The sequence below is a fragment of the Panthera uncia genome, chromosome B1 (genome assembly GCF_023721935.1).
Source record: "Panthera uncia isolate 11264 chromosome B1, Puncia_PCG_1.0, whole genome shotgun sequence".
In the NCBI taxonomy this organism is placed as follows: Eukaryota; Metazoa; Chordata; class Mammalia; order Carnivora; family Felidae; genus Panthera; species Panthera uncia.
This window is the reverse complement of record NC_064811.1, coordinates 11,632,055-11,658,812: the sequence shown is the minus strand read 5'-3', so window position 1 is coordinate 11,658,812 and position 26,758 is coordinate 11,632,055. Positions and strand designations below refer to the sequence as shown.

Here is a 26,758-nt window from a genome sequence, read left to right as displayed (position 1 = left end):
CGCCATGTCCCCTCATCATAGCCTTGTGTGTCTTCACCAATGGATTGAAGATGATGTGGGCTGGCTCGGTGACATTGACAGTCAGATGTCTCCAGTCATCTGTCTTGTCTTATTTTAATATCTCTTGAGTAACTATGTGCCATTTCCCTGACACATATAGAACATCTGTCTCTATCTGGCTTTGAAGTAAGTGGATTACTTGCTCATGTAACTGATATCTGGCTTCAGGTAAGGCTTGATCTAGTGGTGAGATTCTCTCCACCCAGCTGTTCTCTATAACGCCTATATCACTCTAATGCAAACTCCTCCTGTAGTTGCAAGAGGGCTGACACCAGCCTCATCACTACTCCTCCTCAACCAGATTTCCCTCCAGTTGGGCCATCTGGGTTTCTACGGCCATCTGTGGACCAGTGCTACACAGGGGAAGTGGTTTGGCTAGAGGTAGTCAGGCCCCACTCCTTAAGCCAGAGGTGGGACCCATGTGATTGAAACACAAGTCTGCTGCAGCACGGGAGACAGGTGACATGGTTTCCGAGATGCCAACCACCAAAGTCCACAGCAAGTTTTTGTAGAAATGATTGACTATAAAGTAGTATTTAGAAAGCTTTTGAGTGTTAAGGGCCTGCCACATAGCAGGTACTTTTCCTAAACCCTCTTAGTGCTCCCAAGAGCTCTGTGCAATGGGTATAGTCACCTCCATTGTACCAACTCAAGACAGTAAGGCTCAGAGATGATGTAACTTGTCCAAGACCAGGTACCTGGGAAATGGTGGACTGGGATTCAGATGCGGGTCTGCCTATAAAGCCTGTGTTGCCTGGTCTGCACTAGATGGTATTTGGGTACATTTGAGAGTGTTAAGATGTAGGGTGTTTCTGTGCCGTCCATGGAAAGACAGCACAGAGTAACTTTGGGAGAGGAGTTAGGAATCTGGAGTTCAAGTGTGCTGTGGCCACGGGATGATGCCAGGCATTTGGAAAATTGGTCTTCCAAGATCTCCTCCAGCTTCAAAATTATGTGATGGTAAATTCTGTGCAAAAATATACGAATGATGTAATGTGCTTGGCATGTACCTTTACTTGTGGCCCATCATTTGCCCAATCTTCAATGTTTGAATTAGAATTCTCTTTGGATTAAAGGCAATTAAAGCGGATTTTATTTTTCTCTTCAGTGTTTCCTGCAATAGGGTTAAAGTTTTATTTGTCTTTAAGACAGCCTGAGTAAATCACAGTTCAGCTTCTGGTGTTGTCAGAGCTTTTAAAAGTGTGCTTAATAAACTGCTTTGACAATATATTTTTGTCCTTGAGGGGTCACTCTCCTGGAGGTAATGCAGGACCAGGTCAATGTGTGGAGTAGACAGAGGAAACCCTTCTTCAATCTCCCTGCTCTAAAACTCCATTTAATCTATTACCCTCGGACAGAGGACATATCTGATACGAAACTGCTAAGAACAGATACTACACTGGATCTTAGCCAAAAGGCTGAGAAGCGATGCCTTGACAATTTTTTTGCTTAAAATTCTTTGCAGCTTTCCGTGTTTAGTGGCTTTGCAGAGAGCAGAAACATGCATATTGATTTGTGTAAATCTTATTTGAGCTTCAGATCAGGACCTACAAAGGAAATGTGCTATGAGCTGGTAAAATGCTAAGTAACCAAAATTGAGAATCTGAAATATCTTTCCAGTGACCTCAGATGCATAATATACGTGATCTTGCTAGGTCTGGAATGACTCCCGGATCCAGTAGATATTTTATAGACATAAAATGCTTCGAAGCCTTTGGGGAAAAATGTATATTTATTACCTCTGAGTCTTTCTCGGGTCTGACAGAATAGTGCCCATAACCCAGAATGTCTATAGACCTCATTTCAATGGACACACGTATTCTGGACCATCAATTTATTTTATTATCCATCATTTTAGGTTATTGTTTATTTCTTGCCTTAAAAATTTACCTTGCCTCTAAATGGAAAGGACTAGGAGAGGTAAACCACATTAAAATGTGAGGTATGTGTTGTGTGATGTGAAGTGTGTTTTGCCATACTCTTGCATGGCCATGAATACGGAGCTCCGCAGCTCAGAAAAACCAGGATAGCAAACAGTTATCAAGGATTTCCTAATGCAAGCACGTGTCCTAGGCTGTGAGGCTGCCCACATAGTACCGATGGACTCACTGCCATGGAGGAGCTCCTTCTGATCGATCCGACCCCCACCTTTCATGATGACTGTGGTGGTGGTTTCACCATTTTCAGATGAGGAGATTGCTAAAGAACATTCAGGATTCAGTTTCCGGTGACCAGAAAATAGCAAAGCTGGGATCTGCACCTACACCCGCCTGAATCCAAAACCACGTTCTTGAACTGTTGCTCTGTGTTTGGTTCCAGCTATTTGAATACTCCTAGCAAAGCTAGGTCCGGGCGTGATCAGTGTTTATGTGCGTCGAAACTGCTCGGGGCTGAAGATGCCAGCTTGTTGGGGCTACAGCCCCTTTTCCTGCCGTTACTGCTCCTGTGCAGGCCACTTAATGCTACACCTACATGCCCTGTTGTGTCCCTGAGTTGGTTCTTGCTCTCTCTTTTTGTCTGAAAAGCGTGCAGGCGGGAAAGCTGAGCTGGTTGGAGTTGCTGGCTGAGGAAGCCAAGCATGTCCCTATACTCCCCTATATTCCCCTCTTAGGCTCCTCTGGTTGCCGATATTCCCCTCTTAGTCTCCTCTGGTTGCCTTCCAGTGTCATCTAGAAGTTCGCCTCAAGTTCCTTTAGGTTACCTGGTAGATGAGAGGGAATTTTGCCATTGGCAGCCTGGTGGGTGCCTCTGTTCTAAAGCAAGGTGTGTTCCTACAGCAATCAAAGAGACCAAAGAAGCCCTATTGAATGTGAACAATACCTTAAAGGAGCTGAAAAAGTCAAGCGCGCAACTGAACACCAGCCTCAGTGACGTTAAAAGGGACCTGGAACAATCACTCAATGACCCCATGTGCTCTGCACCTCCAGTGGCTACCACTTGCAACAACATCAGAACGTCTCTAAGCCAGCTGGATGACAATACCAACATGGATCAGGTGAGGGGACTCTGCTACGGAGCAGTGTCTTTGGGACAACCGTGCAGGACTCAGTGTGGGTACACCTGTCCAGTGGACAGTGGCCTGGGTGTCTGTCAGCCTGTCCTGGTTATCTGATCGCCACATGGGCATGGCTGCAGCAGGAGAGAAAGGATAATGGGAAACCCCTTTCAAGTGTTCTCTGCAATAGATTTGATGGAAGCTACCAGAATGAATTCAGCTTTAAAAGGAAAAAAGAGGGGCACCTGGGTGGCTCAGTCGGTTAGGCATCCGACTTCGACTCAGGTCATGATCTCGCAGCTTGTGGGTTCGTGCCCCACATCAGGCTCTGTGCTTGCAGCTCAGAGCCTAGAGCCTGCTTTGGATTCTGTGTCTCCCTCTCTCTCTGCCCCTCTCCTGCTCCTGCTCTGTCTCTCTCTCTCTCTCTTTCTCTCTCAAAAATAAATAAGCATTAAAAGAAAGAAAGAAAGAAAGAAAGAAAGAAAGAAAGAAAGAAAAAGAAAGAAGCGTGGGTTTTTGTAGACTTCTAAAAATTAAAATATATTTTCAAAGGGCATGCCTACTACATTAACCATTTATATCTAAATAGAAGTAATTCTCCTATTCCAAAGAGAAAATTAGGGGGAAAAAAAGAATTTGGAGCATCTTGAAAATATAAAGTCCCAAGATACAGATAAAATAATCACATCTACTCATGATTTTTAATTTATTGAGATAGCAGTATATACATGCCACATTTTTTCTAAAATAATATTTTAATATATAAAACCTACTCTTCTCACCTTCCTATTTCATGGGCCAATACTACGGACTCTTCATCTTCTGCCTCTGTGTCTACATATCTACCACCATCACTGTGGTCACCATTGAATAGCTTTTCAGAGACTGGGATTTTCACTTGCATTGAAATTGTTTGAACTCAAGTCTTTTGGGGAGGGAGGTAACTTTTTATTCTGTTGTCTTTTTAAACATGCAGAAAATTTGCAAGGATGGTAAGAGGAACTCCTTCACCCTTTACTCTGACTTGCCAATTGCCACCATTTTGCTTCATTTGCTTCCTTATATTTTCTTTGTTTCTCCATTTGTGTATCTCCCGTCTACTCATTATCATGTATACATATAAAGTATGATGCATGTTGTGTTTTTCTCAATCATCTGGCGATAAGTTGTGGACAATATGTCCTTTTACCCCTAACTATTTCCGTGCATTTCCTAAACGTACACAACCTTTTGGACAGTTATCAAAATTAGGACATGTAATGCTGACCCAAGACTCCTGACTAGTCCATAGTTTATATTCAAATTTTGTGGATGTTTTTAAAAAACTGACAGCTGTTTTTCTTTCTCCAGTCTAGACACCGGTCCAGAGTCACACCTGGTCTTTACTTGTCATGTCTGTTTAGGCCCTTCAATCTTGGACAGTCCCCAGCCTATCTTCTTCCTTTTTAACTTTGACATTTTTGAAGACCACAGGCCATTTGTTTTATGGAAGGACCCATGATTTAAGTTTATCTGGTGTTCCCCCGTGATTAGATTTGAGTTATGCATGTTTCCCGGGGGTATCACAAGAGTGATATTGTGTCCTTCTTGGTACATCGTGTCAGAAGGTCCATGATGTTTGTCTCAGTGTTGGCAAGAGACAGAACACTTTAAACCCAGGTATGATGCTATAATGGAAACTTCATTCCAGACCACTCACCAGTATAACTATTGCCTGTATTATTTACGACTTTGTTGAACAGTATTCGGTACCTGAAATTGTGAGGTCATCCACATTCGCTCTGTGTTAAATTTCTTTCCTGCATTTTGAGCTAACTGCAACAGAAACCCACCAAACATCTAAAACTTGATGCTTGTAGAGGCCACCCTGAGCTAAATGTATCCCCCCCCCCAATAAATATTCTATTGTTCAAAAGCAAGTTAAATATAGAGATTTTGGGACTTAAGAGACTTAAATCTCTTAAGAGACTATAGAGACTTTGGATATAAGATGACTCCCTTTTTATGACAAATAATGTTGGGAGTAACCACTTTGCCTTATGTTTTGTTTTACAAATTTCAGCTCCCATCTTTGGATAAGCCAATTGATAAGATTAATGATATTCTTCAAACAAATTTGTCCAGCCTGGTTCAACAGGTACGTATTTTTGGGGAAAAAAAATACAGTAGTTTAGACTGTAGTTTATTTTACATCATTTTAAAGAGTAGACAAGTACATAAGAAAACACGTAACTGCAAAAAAGCAGTGAAAATTTGGAAAGGGGTTTGCCAAGGACATAACTGTTATCTTCCAGATAATTTTGCTCATTTCACTTCGAGAAATTGGGATTAAGCATCTGTTGTGTACACAGCACCATGCTGGAGGTAGAAAGCAAAACCTGATCTCGCCTTCCTGGGATTCAGAATTTGCTAGGGGTGGTGCTGAACCCCATACTGACTCTGAGGCAAGGTCCCTCCCACTGTGCCGGGAGTCACTCCCCTTGCTTTTGTCTCCTCCCCCTTCTGCACAGTTGCACATGCTGTGAACTATGCCCACCATTCTCTCCTTTCTCCCTCTCCTTCACCGAACTACTTATTCTGCTAAATACTAACTACTTAAAGCATTCAGTATCTCCTTCTTTCTTTTATTATGTTTTTAATGTTTATTTATTTTTGAGAAAGAGAGTGCGAGTGGGGGAGGGTTAGAGAAAGAGGGAGACACAGAATCCAAAGCAGGCTCCAGGCTCTGAACTGTCAGCAAAGAGCCCAACCCGGGGCTCCAATTCCTGAACCATGGGATCATGATCTGAGTCCAAGTCGGACGGACACTTAACCAACTGAGCCACCCAGGCACCCCTCGGTATCACTTTCTTAATGAGACCTTTCCTGCGCATCTTGACCAAGTCAAACCCTTTTTAATACGTTCCTACAGTACAGCAGATATTCTCTGTTAACATCCTCCTGACTGTGATTATTGCTTTAATGTTTCTATTGTCCCACTGGAGTGTAAACCCTGAAAATGGCAGGGACCACTTTGGTCTAGGGCATCATCATTTCCCTGGTAGCCTACCAATTATTGCTATTTATTCAACCTATATATTGAGCGCACAATAGATTGTAGATTATGATTCAACAAGAGTGCTGGAGCCTGCAGAAAAGGGAGAGAACAGTTTTATTCTTGCCTTTATGTCTTTTAGCAGGGGATATAAAAAGATCATCAGGCATCTGTTAAATACTCATCTACTGACAAAGTTAAGTGTCCCCTTAAACAAGTCATTAAAAACTCTTGGTCATTTGTCCTGGTGTCCCCTCATTTGTTAAATGAGGGAATTGAACCAGGAGATCTGTAAGGCCCTCTCTGGCCATAAAACCTCTTACAGTGGGGGGCCTCCACAAGTCCAACTGCAGATATATGTAGAAGGTCAGGTGGACAGTAATCCAAACAGGCTGCGAACTTAGTCACCGTTGAGGAAACAGAAGTGGTAGATGTTCTTCTTACGGCATTCGTGCTTCTAGATTAAACTGGAAACTTGCTGGCACCATAAATCTTATAAAGTCTGTAACTTACGCTGGACTGCTGTAAGAGAATATCATAGGCTGGTTGGCTTCTAAACAAGAGAAATGTATTTCTCACAGTTCTGGCAGCTAGATGTCCAAGATCAGGGGGCCGGCATGATCGAGTTCTGGTGAGAGACCCTCCCAGGTTGCAGACGGCTGTTTTCTCATTGCGTCTTCATGTGGTGAAGACAGCTGTCTGAGGTCCCTTTTATAAAGGCACTAATCCCATCCACGGGGCTTCATCCACATGAATGAATCACCTCCCCAAAGCCCCACCTCCTAATACCATTACTTACGTGGGAGGGGGTTAGGATTTCAACATACGATGCTGACTGTCGGAGGAGGTGGACACAGACATTCAGTCCATGACAAGTTGTAATCGATACCGTATTCCCTAGCAGTTGGCTAAATACACCAGCAGACAGTAAAGAAACACAAATTAAACCTCTTCCAGAGGAAAAGCTGTATATTTAGTTGAGCTGCTTGGAGGGAAGTAATGACCTCTTCCCGTCACAGATTTAGCCCCAAAATGACAGAGCTTGGCATTGCTGTTTTTGTTTTCACTGGAGCCTCACTATAATTTATATTCTCTATAAGCTGTGTTTTGGGGCATTATTGTTTTCTGTAAGACGAGATCTCTAGTTTTGGTTCGTAATTGCATTGGAAATTACGATTCCAGTTCTGGAAATTCACGTTATATCTGCACATGGTACACTGTACAGATCAGGTGTTTCTTAACCTCAGCACTATTAACACTTGGGGCTGGATAATTCTCTGTTATGGGGCTGTCCTGTGCGTGGTAGGGGACCTTGCTCACACAGTGCCACAGTTGTGATAACCAGAATGTCTCCAGACATTGCCATATGTCCCCTGGAGGACAAAATTTCCCCCCATTGAGAAACGCTAATATAGATAAGTTAAAAGCTTAAAAGTAAAAAACTTTTGGGGCACCTGGCTGGCTCAGTCAGTTGGGCGTCCGACTTCAGCTCAGGTCATGATCTCACATGTGAGTTCGAGCCCCACATCGGTCTCTATGCTGACAGCTTAGAGCCTGGAGCCTGCTTCAGATTCTGTGTCTCCCTCTCTCTCTGCCCCTCCCCTGCCCATGCTCTGTCTCTGTCTTTCTCTCTCTCTCAAAAATAAATAAACGTTAAAAAATTTTTTTTTAATTTTTTTTAATGTTTTTATTTATTTTTGAGATAGAGAGAGACAGAGCATGAGCAGGGGAGGGGCAGAGAGAGAGAGGGAGACACAGAATCCAAAGCAGGCTCCAGGCTCTGAGCTGTCAACACAGAGCCCCACACGGGGCTTGAACTCACGGACTGTGAGATCATGACCTGAGCTGAAGTCGGACGCTCTACCGACTGAGCCACCCAGGCACCCCCCAAAAAATTTTTTTAAGTAACAAACTTTTCATGGGAACTTCAGTGGATACAGTTTAAAGAAAATCTTCTTTAAAGGGGAACTTTTTTGTAGTCTTTTAATGACCATATAGTGATCATTTCCTCCTTAAGATGACTGTTTCATTTTTAGTTTGCTTCTCTACTCCAAACTAAGCTAGAAAATGGGTACTCGTTAACTGCCCTCCCATTCACTATGTCCATCAATCTACTTTGAATTATTTTTTAGGGCTATAAATCCTTTAATGATATTCCTGAGATGGTGAAAAATCAAACCACAGACATCATATCAGGTGAGTCAGAGTTTGAAGTCCTTTTTTTTTCTCTCTGTTAAGAAACGGATGATCAGGACAAAAAAATGTATTGTTAAGAACTGTATTATTTTTCTCTCTTAAAAAAGTCCTCTCACTGATCTTGAAAAGTAAATGAGAATCAGAGCTTTTTAATTGTGCCACTTTCACACCACAATTTTGATCTTAAGAAATAATAACCCTATTGAACGCTGATTAACATGGTCCTGCTGGCCAGAGGCTGCAAGGTTGAGGACCACACTGTAATGATGAGCCCTCATCGTGAACTGTCAGCGCTAAAGACAGCTATTGTTTGGAAAGTCACATTTTGACTGGTTTCGCTAGGGAAAAACTGTAGAGTATTATATGTTCTAAAAGAACATAAAATCAAATTTTTTTTCCAGAATTACTATGCTTAAGGATTGATTTTGTCTTTTTAGGAAGATGTACATCTGCCTTCTGATGCTGCTATAAATGTGTTTTAGGCTTATAAGGTTGTTTACGATTTTGGAAAGACAACTGATATTGAGAGAATTCTGCTAGTCTTAAATGATTGAAGTATGTTGTATTCAGGTCATGGTATTTGGGGTGAAGGTACAGAGAAACAGTGCAGTATAAGTAGTTTTGGGGGCAGTAATGGCAAGAAACGTGGGTTCTTTGCTTAAAGAAGAAATCTCTGAAGCTATGGAAGATCTTCTTCTTTTAAATCATCTTCTCTGTGCTTCCTTTTATCTGTTGACCAAGTGATTTTAAGATGTTGTGCTAGAAGTACTTGATTCTCCCCCCCAATAGTGTTCTTTCAACCCATTAAGACTTTGGGTAAAAAGTATTTTATCCTATTACATAATGCTTTAGATGTTTTGTGGGTTCCTTTTTGTTTAATCTAAGATTCTACTTGAAAATACTGATACTAAAGACAAAGTTCACGCTTTCCTGTGCTAGCGTCTGAAGGCTAACACATGCTGTACATCTAATAGCCACCTGCTTACTAATTTCTGTGTTTACTTTTTCTGTTCCCCTTTCTGGACCTCTTCTGCCAATACATGCAGCCCTCCCTTGTAAGTCTGGCAAAGCAAGGTGTGCAGTATGTGTGAGCGAGGCCCATCACACATGGTGTCATTGCCTAAACACAAGCCAGAGTTTTCCCGGGTCTGGGAGAATATCACTCCATCAGCCTGAATATTAATTGCTTAGATTCGTACCCTTCCAAAACGAATAAAAACCCTTAGCTCCCACGTTTTGATCATCCGGTCCCACCCTGCACACCTATTTTGAGTGCCTACTGTGTGCCAGGCTCTGCTGGGCTCTGGGAATGGGAGACGAATAAAGCGTGAGCCCTGCCTACCGCTCAGCAGGGCATGTATACAGATGCCAGTTATCACACTCTGGTAACATGATGGGATACGTGCAAGAGATCCAAGGTGGGAGAGGGTAGCAGAAGGCTTCCTGGAGGAAGCAACATCAAAACTGAGGTCCGAGGGAAGCATTCAGTGAGAGAGGACGCCAGCCACATACAGAGTCACCCAAGCTGGCAAAGCCAGGGAGCCATGTTGTGTGGGAGGGCAGGACAGCCTGAGAAGCAGAAGGAACCCCATTCTGAGTTTCGGGAAGTGTTCAGAGGAGGAATCTGCAGACCACATCTCTACAAACTCCCAGAAATCCCAGAGTTAAGTACGAGACCCACCGAGTCACCTTGTTGAGGATCTTGAGGCCTTTGGGTGCACAATCCATTTGGAGAATTGAGCCACTGTGGATAATGGCCTCCTCCTAGTAGCTCTGTCTCAACGTATCTGTGTGAACAGCACACTTTGAAAAAGATTCCCACCCTTTTATGTAACTCCATCATGGGTCATGCTACCCGGTACCCAAAGTTCACCAGGAGCCCTGGGATCACACTGTGAGAACAGCTAACCTTGTCTTTGCTGCCGCAAAGAGGTTTATCTCCCTTCCAGGACCGGTGGATATTTAACTGATTAGCATGTTCTTAGTACATCCATGCTGAAAATCACACGTTGAGATAACACCAGCTTCAGACCTAGGTGAGCATTAAATGAAGTGACACCCGTGTCCTGAGTATCTTTGATCCCAGGACCTGTCACAAGGGACAAACACTTTCCAAAAATTGGAACTTACCTTCTCTCTGAAAGGTTAGGGTAGATATTAATAGAAACTCTTTGACCACTGGGAATAAATTGCTCTCTGCATATGAGATACACAGATGTACTTTAACAAGTCTCAATTTGTATGAGTCAAATAAAATTTTAAGAAAAATATCCCCTGGGGTCACTTGTTCAAAAAATTGGTCCTGGCGAATTACTGCATTCCTGAATTCTATTTCTTATTAAATTATTTTTTCCAAAATCACTGAACAGAAGTTTTGGAGTTAGACGAACCCAAGGTTAAATTTCATTTCTAGTGCTTTCTGGAAAAAAAAAGACCTATGGGCAAGTAATTTAACCTCTATGGGCCTCAGGGTCACTGTTGGTAAAATGGGAATAAGAATATCTATTTCAGTGTAATAAATTAGTTAACATTTATATCAAAGTGCGTGGCCCATGGTAGGCACACCATAAGTTTTAATCATCAGATTCATTTTATTTTTTAGTGAAGTAAATAACAGAAGAAAACTCTGGCTTGAATTCAGCACCATATCATTAAAGTCAGCGCTCATAGCTTGCTGTTTTGTTGAGTAATTGCTTTCTGATGGTCTTGGCTACATTCGTGCTTGTTGTAGAACCTTTTCATGTTTTAACCACATACATAACATGGGGAAAACTAAAAGTGGTTGAAGCTTTTCATTTTGGCTCCAAAACAAAGTGCCTGTTTCCCCTGGGCTTGAAAATGCATAACCTGGGTATCTTTGTTTTCAGATGTCAAAAGTACCTTGAATTCCATTGGTACAGATATTGAAAGTATAGGCGAACAGATTCCTATTCAGGATCAGCTGTCGAATTTCATGGGTTACATTAATGACACTGAAACTTACATCCACCGCAATTTACCCATGTTGGAAGAGTATGATTCGTACAGGTGAGTGCCCCCCTTGAGCTAGCAAACTAGAGAGTGAGCCTTGCTCTAGAACAGGGTAGAAATCTGACATGAGAAGCAGGATCATCTTGTGGGAGAAAATTGTACAAAGAAGCCGTAACCGGATATGTGTTAATCCTAGTTTATGTTTATTTAAAAAGTTGGAGTGCTCACTCTGGCAGCACATATACTAAAATTGGAACTATACAGGGAAGATTAACATCCCTGCACAAGGATGGCATGCAAAATCATGGAGTATTATGTATGTTTTTTTAATTGGAGACTGTAAGTTCTTGAGCCAAGTGGTCAATACTTTGCAATTTTTATGTCATTAATGGCTTCTATAATCTTAGTTATCATTATCTAACACATGGAAAAGAATTTTAAAGCCTTAAAGTAATTAAGGAGGGCATTTGGATAATATTCTTCTTTTCGTTGGCTTATAAAATAAACACACAGAGGTTGGTTCTTACAGAAAAACATCCTTGAAATAAGGAGCTTGCTGGAGACCTCAGGTAAGCAGCTCTAGATCCCAGCTGTTGATTGCCCCACTAGACAATGTTAGTGATGGGGTCTGGGCCCTGGAGATGACAGTGGACATCTCAGGGAACAATAGGCTTGCAGACTTGAGTTATTCGACGACCATGCGAAATATAAGATGTGCTGTCCTCTCTGAAACACTCAGCCCCACGCCCTACCACTTTGGGAATCGTTCTTACTGTCCAAACTCGTGGAGATTCCAGAGAGTTCCAGTCCTGCTTGGTTATTTATTATGCAAGAACTCAAGGTAAATAATAAAATAATAGTAATAAATAAAATAATAACTGCTAGCATTTCAGGAACAGTTACAATGTGCCCTCCAAGTGCTATACGTGTGACTTCTCATTTAATACCAAAAAAAAAAAAAAAAAAAAAAGAAGAAAGAAAAGAAAAGAAAAGAGAAGAAAAAGACTCCAGGGTTGTGTTCTATTTGTAATCTTGTTTCATAGACAAGGAAATTGAGGCTCGGGGGAGTAGAATGACCTACAAAAGGCCAACAACAGTGTGGCAGAGGTGGGTTTTCAATCCCCATCTGACTATACTCTGTCTATATTGCCCTGTAATTAGTAAGCCATTTTCCTACGGTGTGGCTGGGACCCTCCAGCAGGTATCAGGGCAAACATAAGAAGACCCTTTCTCTGGGGCGCCCGGGTGGCTCAGTCAGTTAAGGGTCCCAACTCTTGGTTTCAGCTCGGCTGATCTCACGGTTTCATGATCTCATGATCTCATGGTTTCATGAGTTCAAGCCCCACGTCAACTCTGTGCTGGCAGCACGGAGCCTACTTGGGATTCTCTCTCTCTCCCTCTCTCTCTGCCCCTCCCCCACTCACGCTGTCTCTGATTCTCTCAAAAATAAATAAATGAACTTAAAAAAAAAAAAAAAAGACAGACCGTTTCTCAATGAATTCACAATCTCTTAAGAGGTTAGAGTTTCACAAATGGAAAGAATGATACAACTACTATCTACACATCCACTCCCATTGCCCTGAGACTAGAAGGTTACTTTTAAAGGAAATCTAACTAAGCAGATGAAGCATGCATTCACTGTAAAAGATTTCTGAGGCCAGGTTCCATGGCTTGTTTAATTTGGCATCCCCAGTATCTGGAATAAAATGCCACAGAAAGGGTGCAGGTGGCCATTACAATTAATGAGATTGCTCTTAATTTAATGAAAAGCTTCAGAGGCAGCTTTTGTCGCAGAGGTAAACGCTTTATTTTTTAGTGTTTTAATGGTTGGGCAGCATTTCTACCCTTGAACGCTCCTCGGCTGCTGGAAAAGGTTGTTGTACCTTCCGGGAATGCCAGTAAGACCTAATTGAGGCTCCATTATCCTAAAATGTCTCGCAGGACCATTATGAAATTGAGATTTGCGTTCTGCAGGCACTTGATTTAGGATGCTCATAAATTCTAAGATATGCAGCACGTTCCCCATGTAGAGTTTCTGGTTCAGCAAAGAACGCAAGGTCCCCTCCCAAATATTCCCGAAACCACAGAGCATTTTAGAGGAAGACCCGGGAAAAGAGCTGGGTATTTCTGTATCTGTTGTCAGATCATGACCTGTCCGCCTGTTGTCATCAACGTCGCAATAAGCGCTCGCAGCAGCAGGAAACTTGACAGAACTTCCAAGTCTTAAACGGGTATTGTTATCAGTGGCTTTGGAGAATGGAGCAAGGGCCCTGCTTAGGACCCCCGCAGAAACGAAGCAAGGGAAGGAAGCCATAGTCTCTCCTGACCAGTGAGCGAGCTAGATCTCTTCAAAACCAAGATAAAAATTAAGGTTTCCTGCTGGCTGGGGTGGAGGACTAGGGGTGGGAAGCGATCTTTTCACTACAACGTCACCCTCTGAGGAATCTGCGGGCCAATCAGATATTTGATTGCCAAGTATCACTCAATCGCTCCAGCCCCAGTCCGATAGCTTTTGCGTTATTGTGAGGCCACCTCTTTTATGTATGATAACACTGTGCTTGCTTCACCAGGTGGCTGGGTGGCCTGGTTGTCTGCTGTTTGCTGACACTCGTCGTGATTTTTTATTACCTGGGCTTGCTGTGTGGCACGTGTGGCTATGACCGGAATGCCACCCCGACCAGACGAGGCTGCGTCTCAAACACCGGAGGCATCTTCCTCATGGTGTGAGTGTTTGCTCTTCCTTGCCACGTGGGGGGTGGAAATGAGGGGAGAAGAGCAGACTGATGACACGAATCTGGTGGCCTCTGGGCTGCACATTGTGGATTATTATCCATCCATCCATCCATCCATCCATTTTATTCACCAGAAACTTGCCGAGGATTGGCCTGGTATCAGACACTGTTCTCTGTGGTCACCAGTTTCTTCAGCTTGTTTGCTTTGAAACTCTGGAAACTTGACTTAGAAAAGAGATTGTCAAGGCACCTGGGTGGCGTAGTCAGTTAAGCGTCCAACTCTTGTTTCCCGCCCAAGTCATGAACTCACAGTTCATGAGTTCAAGCCCCGCGTGCAGAGCCTGCTTGGGATTTTTCTTTCTCTCTGTCCATCCCCCACTCGCACTGTCTCTTTCTTTCTCAAAATAAATAAATAAACTTTAAGGGGCGCCAGTTGGTGGCTCTGTTGGTTGAGGATAGCACAACAAGCCAAGAAAGGCACATAAATCAAGGCACAAGAGTTTTACAAATAACTTTAAAACTGACAACACGGGAGTCTGCCAGATTTAGACTTCAGCTCAGGTCATGATCTCATGGTTCATGAGTTTGAGCCCTACGTTAGGCTCTGTGCTGACAGCTCAGAGCCTGGAGCCTGCTTTGGATTCTGTGTCTCCCTCTCTCTCTGTTTCCCCCCCTCCCCCCGCTCACACTCTGTCTTTCTCTCTCTCTCTCAAAAATAAAGAGTAAAAAAAATTTTTTTAAAGAATTGATCCTTTAACAAAAAATAAATAAATAAACTTTAAAAACAACAACAACAACAAATAAACGTAAAAAATCTTTACTAGGGTGTGACGAGCGCAGAGGGCACCAACTGGGTGTGACTGCACTTGGAGCCAGAAACATAAACCCGGAGGCAGAGGTTAAAGCTTTGAATGCTCCCCAGAGAGGAAGCCGTGTGGGTTCCAAACCGATATTTCCTTTTCCAATAAGTACATCAAGAATCGGCAGCAGGGAGTGTGATGGGTTTGGAGAGCAAGGTAAAGATTTGGAACAAGTCCTTGGAGCCATGGAGAATCAACACCTCAGCCATGGCTGTCATTGCTTATGTCACTAGTACCAGGCTGGGAGAAGCCGCAAGCCACTGTCATGCACTAACGTGCCTTTTCAAACATTGGGTCACCACAGTAATGAATCAGACTTATGAGCTCTGATTGTAAAGCTTTGCCCTGAAACCTTTCAGCTCCAGGATAGCACAACAAGCCAAGAAAGGCACATAAATCAAGGCACAAGAGTTGTACAAATAACTTAAAACTAACAACACAGGAGTCTGCCAGATTTAGACAAAGTTGAACAGAACTCCGTGCACGGAAAAGCCTATTTGCTCACATGGCTACGCTTAAGAAATTAATTCATGCAGCAAGGAAGAGTATATTGCCCCTCCTTTTGGTTTAAATGTATGCACCTACAGATAGAAAATGAGTTAAATGTTCAGGATTTACTAATCCTGGGACTTGGCTGTTTTGTCAGTGTTTTGATGGTGGTTCTATAGATCACATCTTTTTAACTGCTTGATGGGAGGGCTTAAATTGTTCTGAAAATGTGCACTTTTCATAACATTCTATTTGAACATTTTTAAGGGACAAAACCAAAATATGTGCTGTCCAGTTTCAAAGAAAATGGAAACAGGGGAGTCATGAGCAATTTGATGGAGGCTAAAATTACTTCAGTTTGGATATAATTTTCACCTCTGCAGAGGAAGGAATCTGTGAAGAGACAAAGTCACATGCAAGCATGTGGCTTGGGAACAAGTGGATTTATCACCTGATAGGAAACAAACTGGTGGCTGTGGGGTCTGTATTGTTGCCACCCATGGCTCAACATGGAAATCTTGCTTGGCAGGAGCTTCCATCTCTTGAGACATCTGGTAAACAACTCGAGAGTTGTAAAGGGGAAAGCATGATACAACTCATTAGAAGACTGTAATTTCTTAAAAATCATTTATTTACTTGTAGAAACAAGAAAGTATATTTTGTTCAGCTGCAACCACAACACCACCTGCTCTTAAAAACAGTAACACCATCCGTTGACGTTGACGTTGAAGAGTGTGGTCTCTTCAGAAACCAAGCAAGAATCCTTATCTCCCAGGGGGATCCTACCAGAAGGTCTAGGGGGAGGAAAGACAGAGAGCCCTGGCTCTGCTCTGATCCTGTGTCTTCTGAGGGTCCAGGGAGCATTTTGGGGGCCAAAGAGGATACAGCGAGGAATGTACATCTGTCTCAGGGGCACATAGAAGGTTTCCCTGGAGGTAAGGACACCTAAACAAGGCAGCAAGAAAACAGTCTTGTACTGAAGCCCACTCTGAAACTTCTAGTTTTAGTTCTTGAAAACCATGCTCCAATTACCCAGAGCTTTGAAGAAAGACTAATACCCAGTATAGCCATGGGGTCACAAAATGGGTGCCCTTACATGACCAGTGGCCGTTCAGTGGTTACAAATATTTCAGAAAGCATTTTGTCATGCTGTAGCAGGGGCCATAAAGAGACAGTAATCTCCTTGGCCAAGTCATTCCATTTTAGGGGATCAGTTTTAAGGAAGTAGGACCCAACTATGGACAAAGTATCACAAGCAGAGAAATGTTTTTGCAGCTTTAGTTATAATAGTGAGGCATTGGAAATGACACAAACATCAGCCACCAAGGAGTAGAACATTCCTGCGGCCAGTGAAATGTAACTAGGTTGGCTACCCTGGATTGTTGACCAAAGTCCCTAAGATGTTCAACAAGGGCTCACAAGACTATCGCCTATGTTCCTCACAGCTGTGTAGATCGGGCGGGAGTCAGCACGCGTTTCTGTAAAGGTCCGGATAATAGATACGTTCACTTCGGCCGGCCACATATGGTCTTTGTCGCACGTTATTTTTCTTGTTCTTATTTTACTTCTTCTCCTTTTCCTTCTTTACAACACTTTCAACACACATTGGCCATTCTTATCTGAGTGACCTTACAAAAACAGGCCTCTGGCAGTGCTGCGTTCATTGTCTAGATATAGGCATATTTAAGAAATAAAGGCTGGACATAAGCTCTTTAAGATTAGCAGTGTTGTTTTGAAATGCTCTATCAAAGGTTTCCAATTTTTTTTATAACTCTAATATACACACATGCTCATGCACACCGTTCAAACCATGGTGACTAGCATATGCTTCCCACGTGTTCCCCTTCTTCACGCTCAAAAGCCTTTTAGGTCAGAGAAGTTCAGGCTGACAGAGGCCCCTCCAGTGGGCACATCTTGTTATTTATTTCAGCCAAACCAGGCAAATATTCGAAATTGTTCCTTAATGGTGTCCACTGGGCAGAATCATGCCCTTAGGAAGGGATGCCACTGTTACTAAGTACATCAGCCTAGTACACACTTCGGAGGGTCCTTCCTGTTTGCACCAGTGACGGTGCAATCATCAGTGATGATCTGGCTACTCCACCTAGACTGATTCAAGAGTTTGCTCTGTCTGTGTCTACACCAGAGTAACTGAGCACTCTAGAGAGAAGTCATGCGGTGGGCACATTGGTATCCCTACAAAATTATGATTCCCCACCTCACATGGATCCTTCACAGCCCTAAAAGTTTCTTCCTTCCTTCCTTCCCGTCCTTCCTTCCTTCCTTCCTTCCTCCCTCCCTCCTTCCCTCCTTCCTCTGCTCAGCAATGGCTTTTTCCACACTGATACATCCATTCTCCTTATTCCTCCTTCACTTAGCAGCTGACTCTACCTCCTTCTTCACAAAGGAAATAAAAGCCATCATACAACTTCCCATCACCAAAACTCCAGTGCACCTGCATTCACACGTGTGCAGGGTCAAGTGCAGAGCAATCCCTCTCTTCTGGGCCCATCCCACCTTCCTTTCCCAATCTCAATCCCTGCGCACAGCCCAAGGGTGTCATGGATGAGCCCTTCCCTCTCCTGTGTCCTCAATCTCTTCTCCTCTCCCGGACTTGCTTCTCAACGCTTAACCGTGTTCTCTTCTCTCCTCTCTTTCACCATGAAAACCGAAAACCTCTCCCAACACCACTCCTTCCCTTCACAGACATGAAAAGTAATGATGCTTGCTGCCTGTTTCCTCACCTCCGCGTCCTGGGCAAGGCCACGCCCCTTCCCTCAGGTCAGCAGCAGCCTCTTTGCCTCCAGCCATTGGACTGGCTTCAGAGCCCCTGGAGTGTGCCAAGGGACGGCTTCCCGCCCCCTCTTCCTGCAGACACGCCTTTATTTCCCCATCAGCAGCGCTACTGGTTTCCTTCCTACTTTATGAGTCTTCCTAGCGGTCTCATCCTCTGGCTGCCCTTCTGCCACCTGCTCCTCAAATGGCGAAGTCCCCAGGCCCGGCCCCGGGCTGCTTCTCTCTCCAGTCTCAGCTCCGGGGACCAGTGGTCACTTCTAAGCAGCCGATTGCCTCATGAAGGCCCACAGCCCAGCTACGTGTGCTCCAGACGCAGCTGGCTGCCCGCAGCGTCCCCACCGCCACGTCTCCCGGCAGCAGGACCAGATCCCGCCTTCTCTTCCCTTCCTCAGCACCCAGTGTCTCCTTTCCCTGCTGACAAGCACTGGCTTCATCCCCGGCCCCTCTTTGCCTCCTCCTCCCGTGCAGCATCCTCAGCACATCCCGTGTCTTTTCCGTCCGCTGACTTCTCACCACTGCCTCCGGCCACGTCGGGCCACCACCCCAGGATGACAGCCTCATCAGCCGTAGCCCCGTCCACGTGGGCATCTTTCCATCCCATCCTCGGGCTCTGCCTAGAGTGTTCTTCCTCAGAGAGAAACTGGGCTGTGTTCCTCCTGTGCGTCAAGGCCCTCAGCAGCCTCCCCTTACTGGACCAGCCAGACCCCCTCTCGTGCACCCCCGCCTGCCTCTTGAGCTGTAGCCGTGCCACTCACGGCCCTCCTTCCCCGAACCAGGCTGGCCCCCTTCAGACTCCCAGTGGTACCTCTCCTGCCTCAGAACCACCCCACTCACTGTGTGCCCTGCGGAAGGCTAAGTTCACTCAAGCGACCCCGGAGGCTGTGTCTGCACCAAAGTACTGGGCTGCAGGGAGACCAGAGACGTAAGTCGAAGGACTCCCTCACTATATGCCTGGGACCGAAGAGTCAACAGTGCTTACTGCTGTCTCCACTCCTGAGCCAATCGGCTCACTTAACCTGTACAAAGCACTCTAGGTCCATTTCCTATGTTGCATACATAGAATTAGTAAGTACTGGTAGGTAATATGGGAAGTGTAGTTTTGGTGGTTTTTTTTTTTTAAGTAATCTCTACACCCAACGTGGAGCTCGAACTCACGATCCTGAGATCAAGAGTCACATGCTCTACCGACTGAGCGCCAGACATCCCCAAATATTGAATAATCTACCGTAGAACTCTTAATTTTATGTCTGTTTTTCCTTTTTTTCCAGTGGGGCTGGAGTCAGCTTCCTGATTTGTTGGATATTGATGACCATCGTGGTTCTCACTTTTGTCGTTGGTGCAAACGTGGAAAAACTGCTCTGTGAGCCTTACCAAAACAGGAAGTTATTCCAGGTACGTATGCTTTCAAGGTCTGTTATGGAAAGGCTTGACTAGAAACTTTGATTTCCCCATATCTTGTGGGTGCAAAAAAAGATGAGCAGTTTGGTTTTCATTCAGTAAGTTAAGATCCCTTCACTTTGTCAGAGCAAAAAAAATATATATATGGTGGTATTTTCTTTCTTTTTTAAATGTTTTTTAATGTTTATTTATTTTTGAGAGAGAGACAGACAGAGCGTGAGTGGGGGAGGAGCAGAGAGAGGGAGACACAGAATCTGAAACAGGCTCCAGGCTCTGAGCTGTCAGCACAGAGCCCGACGCGGGGCTCGAACTCAGGAATGGCCAGATCATGACCTGAGCCGAAGTTGAGCCACCCAGGCGCCCCCATGGTGGTATTATTTGTCAACTGTCAGGTGAAATCAGCACCAGGAGTTAAGGCCTCTTCATCAATGTGGTTTGTAATAAGCTGGAGGAGAAAATTCCCAAGCTGGGGTACCCCAGGAGGTTTCTGACATTTTAAAGAGTTTCTCAAATGACAGTTGCCCACACAGATGGTTTTGAGGCCCTAAATTTGTAGTGAAAGACACCAAAAAATTCCACACCTTGTGGCCCAGTGTTGCCCCTGGTAGACGTCTGACGAGGCTGTTGGGAAATGAATTCAGGCTTCACTTTCTCCCTCTGAAACCAAGTCTTGTGGACTCTAGGGACCTGTTCTCTGTTCAGCTTTACTAATTAATGAGGAAATTTTGGCCCTTGTTTGGGTCTTGTCACTCTGGCTTTTCAGTGCTTTTCTCCAGATGCTGTTTTTTAAGATATATTTCTCTTTGGGGCACCTGGGTGGCTCAGTCGGTTTAGCATCCGACTTCAGCTCATGGGTCATGAGTTCAAGCCCTGCATCAGGCTCTGTGCTGACAGCTCAGAGCCTGGAGCCTGCTTTGGATTCTGTGTCTTCCTCTCTCCCTCTCTGCCCCTCCCCTGCTCCCGCTGTCTCTCAAAAAGAAACATTTAAAAATAATTTTTAAGATATATTTCTGTTTTCTTGTTTTATTGCATATATATTTTTTTGCCTCAAATCTGTTATGAAATCTGGTGAGTGGATACTAAGGTAACAAGTTGTCATGGTGTTCTATTTATTCAGCTGGTTGAAGAAAATTAAGTTGAGAGTGTCAATTTGTCAAATTTTGTCCATTTGGCCTCTTAATGAAAAATTATAGTGATACATCAAGCCAGACTTTATTATCTTCCATGCCATATTAAATTGCTGAAAAGAACTTCTTTAAAAATAAGGGATATTTTGACACCCTTTACGTTCCTCAAGCACGTACGTGATCGTGCACTAATGAGCCCATCTTATTATATATAACATATTACATTACATATGTTAGCCATCTTAAATATATGATATGAAATGAGAGAGTATGAAAGTTTTAATTCATTTTATCTATAGAGAAGTAGTAGTGAAAAGGTGGGCCAGCTGCTTTATGGCTTTCTATTAGCTATTTTGAATCAAGTTGTCTATTCTTTGACAATTTCTTATGAGTTTGTCTTACTAAGAGAAGTGCTCTCCAAAAAAAAAAAAAAAAAAAAGGCAATTTGAGTCATTCTTGTTGATGTTACCCAGTGGTCAGTCAGTTTTTTCCAATCATAGTCTTATTTTCTGGTTTTAAGTTGGAAATCAATGAGGAAAACCATGATCTGAAAAATCCCTGAAATATGTTTAACAGAATATTTTATTATATGCATGTATATTAGTGTAAAAGTATCTTTTTTAAAAAAATAAGAGTCTTTTTTTAACTTGTTCTAGGTTTTGGACACGCCGTATTTACTAAATGAGAATTGGAAACACTATCTCTCTGGCATGGTATTTAACAAACCAGATATTAATCTCACTTTTGAACAAGTTTACAGGTATACATAATTGCATTATGCATTTTTTGCTACCGAAATGTTGCTGTTCCAGAATGAGAATTTTACTTTCAAAGTGTCTTTGATAAGACTCGATAAGACTTTCCAGCTTCAGAATTAAGCTGTTCTCTAGTCTTGGCAAAGAGAGTAGAAATAAGACCAGAAAGAGAATCCTTCCCCCGAAAACCTGCTAGACTTCGGTGTGGTGATGTCTCAAAGTCCCTTTGTCCAGTAGGCACTAGACCTCACTGCTTAAGGTGACCCTAAGATGCATTGATGAGACCCTCTGAAAACTCCTGTACAGAAATCACCCTGCCCCAAGTGAATACCATGTATAACAAGAACTCAGCAATGGGTCCAAATCTCAGACACGCTGATCGTTAAGCAGCTGAAGGGCCAGGCTCTGCGGTCAGGCTGCCTGGGCTCCAGTCTTGACTCTGCCACCAGGGAGCAGGCCTTGGTGATCTTGGGCAGTTTCACGTCCTCTCTGTTCAATAGTGTTCAAAGGCTCCCCAGCTCCTCTAGCAGAGATAGCAAATGAGTAGCTCACGTGCCCACCCATTGCACCTGACCCTCGTGGTAGACATCGGTAGTCAGCTGTGGTCTTGTCCATAGCCCGGAGAGTCTCAGAATCCTTCTCCGCAACATGCAGGTGGACATTATCAAGCGATCGGAGATTCTACACACCATTGAACCATCCCTGGGCTGAAAGGACAAAGCCAAGCTTCTTGACCTGGCCTGCCAGCTCTTTGTGACTCTGGCTCCTGCAGAGTCTTACCTCTGCTGGTTCGTGTATTAAGCTTTCTGTTCCAACACCACCAGCCTACTCGGGGTTCCCTGGAGAGGAGTATCACATCTCCCAGGGATGTGGGAAAGTTGCGTCTCCCAGGCATCCCTCGGCTAGAGGGCTCTGGCTGCTGAACATGAAAGAGGCACTCCCAGGAAGTGGCTGTGTCAGCAACAGGGATATGCATCGGATAAGGCCGCCCTTCTTAGTTCAGTCGAGGAGGCATTTTGCACATGTTAGAGGAGCACAGAGAGGTGAGGTCAAGCTAGGTGTCCTCACCATCTGGGTATTTGTGGCCCCCTTCCCTGTCTCCATCCTGCCATTAGAATATACATCCAACCATATGTTAAGAGAGTGATGCTCAACCGTGAAAATATGGAGGCAGATGGTCTGGCAGGGGTTTGATTGAAACTTATCCTAAACCCCATGATATGCTTTGTAACAGACCTCTTTCTAGCAGGTGTTGCTCTTTGCTGTTTGTTTTTTATGAGAACTGATGTCTTCCCAATCTGTGAACTTGTTATCACTCATGGCTTTTTCCAAAGGCACGAAGGAGACAGACAGAAGGCTGATTTACCAGTTTTATTGTATCGGTTCCAAAGATGGGACATTTAGCGAAGTAGGGAACGAAGTCAGGAATGGGAGGCTCCGGGGGGGTCCACTGGTGACCTCCTCCCACGTCGGCGCTTAGAAGCTCCTTCTCTGCTCACAGATTGAAATCAAAGATAAACCGTGAACCTTTCTCTCCATCCTTAGCAGTGGACAGAGGCAGCCACAGCTGCCTTTCTAGATCATGATTTCTCTGTTTATTCCCACAGTGATTGCAAAGAAAATAAAGGCATTTATGCCACACTTAAGCTAGAGAATAGCTATAATATCAGTGAACATCTCAATATTCAAGAGGTAAGGACTTGGAACCAATCATGAAATTGACATATTTCTTTAGTAAATCCAGTTATCTTTCATTTTCTTCAGAAATACTTTTTTAAAGTTTTTTTTAATGTTTGTTTTTGAAAGAAGGAGAGAGACAAAGACAGAGCATGAGTGGGGGAGGGGCAGAGAGAAGGGGAGACACAGAATCCGAAGCAAGCTCCAGGCTCTGAGCTGTCAGCACAGAGCCTGATGCACGGGGCTCACACCCACGGACCCCGAGATCATGACCTGAGCTGAAGTCGAATGCTCAACTTACTGAGCCACCTGGAGGCCCCTTTCATTTTTTTTTTTATGGAGATAAAATTCATATAAGATAAAATTCACCATTTTCTTTTTTTTTAATGTTTATTTATTTTGAGAGAGAGAGATACAGTGCGAATGGGAGGTGGGGGCAGAGGGAGAGGAGAGAGAGAATTCCAAGCAGGCTCCACATTGTCAGTGCAGAGCCTGACGTGGGGCTCGAGCCCACGAACCATGAGATCATGACCTGAGCCAAACCCAAGAGTCCGACACTTAACCAACTGAGCCACCCAGATTCCCCAAAATTCACTATTTGAAAGTGACATTTAGTACACTCACAAGGTCGTGCAAACCTCACATCTGTCAAATTCCAAAACATTTTTGTCACCCCCAGCCAGTTGTCTTTATGGACGTATGAGTTTCTCTAGTAGACCGCACAATGCTCAAGAGGGGTCTTGCTGTGGACACTACATAAGAAGATTTTATATTGCTGTGTGTCGCTGCTCCTAGAGGGACACACCCAGGGGACATTGGCGTTCCAACACTGGCCAGCCTCTTCTGCCGGGTCCCTGAAGAGGGAACGAGGCACCGAGAACTCTGGTCCACACAGTCGTGGCCCCTCGTGACTCATGGCTGTGGCCCCCGGACTCCATGTAGACTCTGCTGAGGTCTGCTGGCCCTCAGCAAGACAGCATGGCCACAATGATGGCAGCAGAGTGGAATGATTTCCTCTTCTCCTTTGCCCAAGCCCACACTCTAGTCTTGAGCCTTAAGACTCTGAGGAGAGGCCACTCCACAGCACACTTGACAGAAGAAAGAGCAAGAGAGTTTCGGCTGCCCAGGCCTAGGGTGCCTTCAGCCTGCACTGTCCGCCTCCCCACATCTGGAGGCCTTCTGGCCTTCTTGTAGGAAAGAACTTAAGGAGACTTCTTTCTTCTGGGCTTCCAAATGGAAGCAGATACCAAGAGATACCGAAGAAAGAGGTGATTCCCCAAACCCCACAGCTTGCCACTGAGGCATCACAGAAGGCTTCCAGAAGCACCATGAAACCATGATGGCCTGGCAGTTTTCAGATATGAAGAGGTTCATTAAAAGCTGAATACAGGGGCACCTGGGTGGCTCAGTGGTTGAGCATCTGGCTCTTGATATCGGCTCAGGTCATGATCCCAGGGTCATGGGATGGAGCCCGGAGTCAGGCTCTGTGCTAAGCATGATGTCTGCTTAAGATATTCTCTGTCCCTCGGGGCACCTGGGTGGCTCAGTCAGCTGAGCATCTGACTTCGGCTCAGGTCATGATCTCACAGCTCATGAATTCGAGCCCTGTGTCGGGCTCTGTGCTGACAGCTCAGAGCCTGGATCCTGCTTCGGATTCTGTCTCCCTCTCTCTGCCCCTACCCTGCTCGCACTCTTTCTCTCTCTCTCTCTCTCTCTCTCTCAAAAATAAACATTAAAAAAAATTTTTTAAGATATTCTCTCTCTTTCTCTCTCCCTCTCCCTCTCTTTGCCCCTCTCCCCCACTTGTGCTCTCTCTATATATAATAAAAAGAAAAAAAAAGCTGGATACAAAATTTTGTATTGCATTGTATTTTCTATTGTATTGATTATCCTTCTTAAATATTCCTTGCATGTATACATAAATAAAATATCTAGCCCTAACTAGATACCCTCTACTCATCTGACATCATGCCATGTTTCATTTTCTCTGTGGACCAGAGACAGAGCACTAGGGACACTCAGGCACTACACGCTGCCTAAAACTACTGACTGCCGCTTAGGACAACCCCAAGTCATCAACCGTGTCCCCATGATCTCAAGTGTCCCCCACCACCCAAGTCCAGTGTGTGCTGCCTCCTTCCCCCGGGATGCAGCCTGCCTGGCCCCTTTCAGCATCTGTATTTGCCAAGGCTCATTCAGAAGCCACCTCCTCTCTGGTGTCCTCTCCAGTCCCCTACCTTTGAGAAGTGTCTCCTGCGCCTGGTGTCCTGATGCAGTTCATGTGGCTTTATTATGACACTGCCTCTCCCTTTGAGGACTTTGAGGGTGCAGATGGAATATTATTTTGCTTTGCCTCCGACCTCCTCACATAGTGTGCGGCGTGGGGCATAAGGAAGGAGCCGGGGAAGCGGGGAAGGGGTGGAAGGGAAGAGAAGGTTACCGGGAAGAAATGTCAGTCAGGGGCATGTCTGTGTATTTTGTCCCTTGTCACTTTACTGCTCTTTTAAAGCTCTAAGTGTGTGACTATCTTGAAGAATGGACTTATTTATAACTTTTCTTTTTATCATGCAGCATGCTGGAAACATAAGCAATGACTTTCAAAATATGAAAGTAAATATTGACAATATCGTTCTGCTGGATGAAGCAGGAAGAAAAAACCTTATGGATTTCAGCTTTTCAGGAATAGACGCCATAAATTATAACATCTACTTGGCTGAGGTGAGACCATGAGTTCATGCTTGATCTTTTGGGGAAAATCACAGCAGATACCCGTGGGTTGGTTTGGTTTTGTTTTTCTGTTTTTCTTTTGTTTGTTTGTTTTTAACTTGGGCGGTTTTTTTTTTAAGCTGAGGTGAAATTTATATAACACAAATGAACTCTTTTAAGGTGAATAATTCATTAGTATGTAGTATAATCACAATGCTACACAACTATCATTTCTATCCAGCTCCAAAACATCTCCGTCACTTCAAAAGAAAGCCCCATTCCCATTACACAATCGTTTCCCATTCCACAGGCCCCCACCCCCCAGCCCTGGTAACCACCCATCTATTTACCTATTCTGAATATTTCATTTGAATGGAATCTGAATGGAATCCTAAGGCATGTGACCTTTTGTGTCTGATGGCCTTAAAAGGCCCCTTTCACGTAGCCTAAAGTTTTTGAGATCCATCCCCATTATAGCACGGATCAGCACTTGATTTCTTCTTATGGCTGGATGTGGTTGGATAAAAATAATCTGGTTTTATATGTATCAATAAGAATGTAGCCGGAGTCGCCTGAGTAAGAGTTTCCAGCCTTTATGGCCATGGACGATGGTTCACTATGTTGTCTATCAGATACCGTTAAGGCTTAAAAATCCCACGTTGATGACGCAGTTCTTTTCCCCTCTTTTGCAGCTGAGTAAAGCCCCCACCAAAGCGAACCTTTTATCCTTTGCAGATGATCTAGAAGTAAAAGCCAACCATCTGGTGAGTTCGAACAGTCCCGTTTTAAATGCTGTATTCACTACAGGTGTCAAATGTCAGTACTATTCTTCGCTCCCATACACCACAAGTAAGCTTTGGTTAAAGATGTGTCTCGTGTGCACGTCAAGACTTCCCACCAGCAGCCATTGCCGTGGCGCCCGGAAGTCTGTGAGCACGTGGAAGTTTCCAAAGGGTGGCGTCA

General features: G+C 44.2%; 1 protein-coding gene and 2 non-coding genes across 6 annotated transcripts in view; 2 read left to right on the top strand and 1 right to left on the bottom strand.

Moving 5' to 3' along the window:
• Window positions 1-26,758, top strand: part of PROM1 (prominin 1) — a 134,882-nt gene that overhangs the window by 95,283 nt on the left and 12,841 nt on the right. For all 4 annotated transcript variants that reach the window (XM_049630343.1, XM_049630341.1, XM_049630340.1 and 1 more), the window contains 10 exons: window positions 2,838-3,055; window positions 5,118-5,192; window positions 8,222-8,285; window positions 11,153-11,312; window positions 13,826-13,978; window positions 19,401-19,524; window positions 21,314-21,417; window positions 23,020-23,104; window positions 25,661-25,807; window positions 26,488-26,559. In XM_049630343.1, coding sequence (XP_049486300.1) covers window positions 2,838-3,055; window positions 5,118-5,192; window positions 8,222-8,285; window positions 11,153-11,312; window positions 13,826-13,978; window positions 19,401-19,524; window positions 21,314-21,417; window positions 23,020-23,104; window positions 25,661-25,807; window positions 26,488-26,559 — 1,202 coding nt within the window. The remainder of the gene's footprint in view (window positions 1-2,837; window positions 3,056-5,117; window positions 5,193-8,221; window positions 8,286-11,152; window positions 11,313-13,825; window positions 13,979-19,400; window positions 19,525-21,313; window positions 21,418-23,019; window positions 23,105-25,660; window positions 25,808-26,487; window positions 26,560-26,758) is intronic.
• LOC125924175 (U2 spliceosomal RNA) lies at window positions 1,301-1,490 on the bottom strand. The gene has a single exon (XR_007458339.1). It is a non-coding gene; the product is annotated as a U2 spliceosomal RNA (small nuclear RNA).
• Window positions 11,476-11,579, top strand: LOC125924093 (U6 spliceosomal RNA). The gene has a single exon (XR_007458277.1). It is a non-coding gene; the product is annotated as a U6 spliceosomal RNA (small nuclear RNA).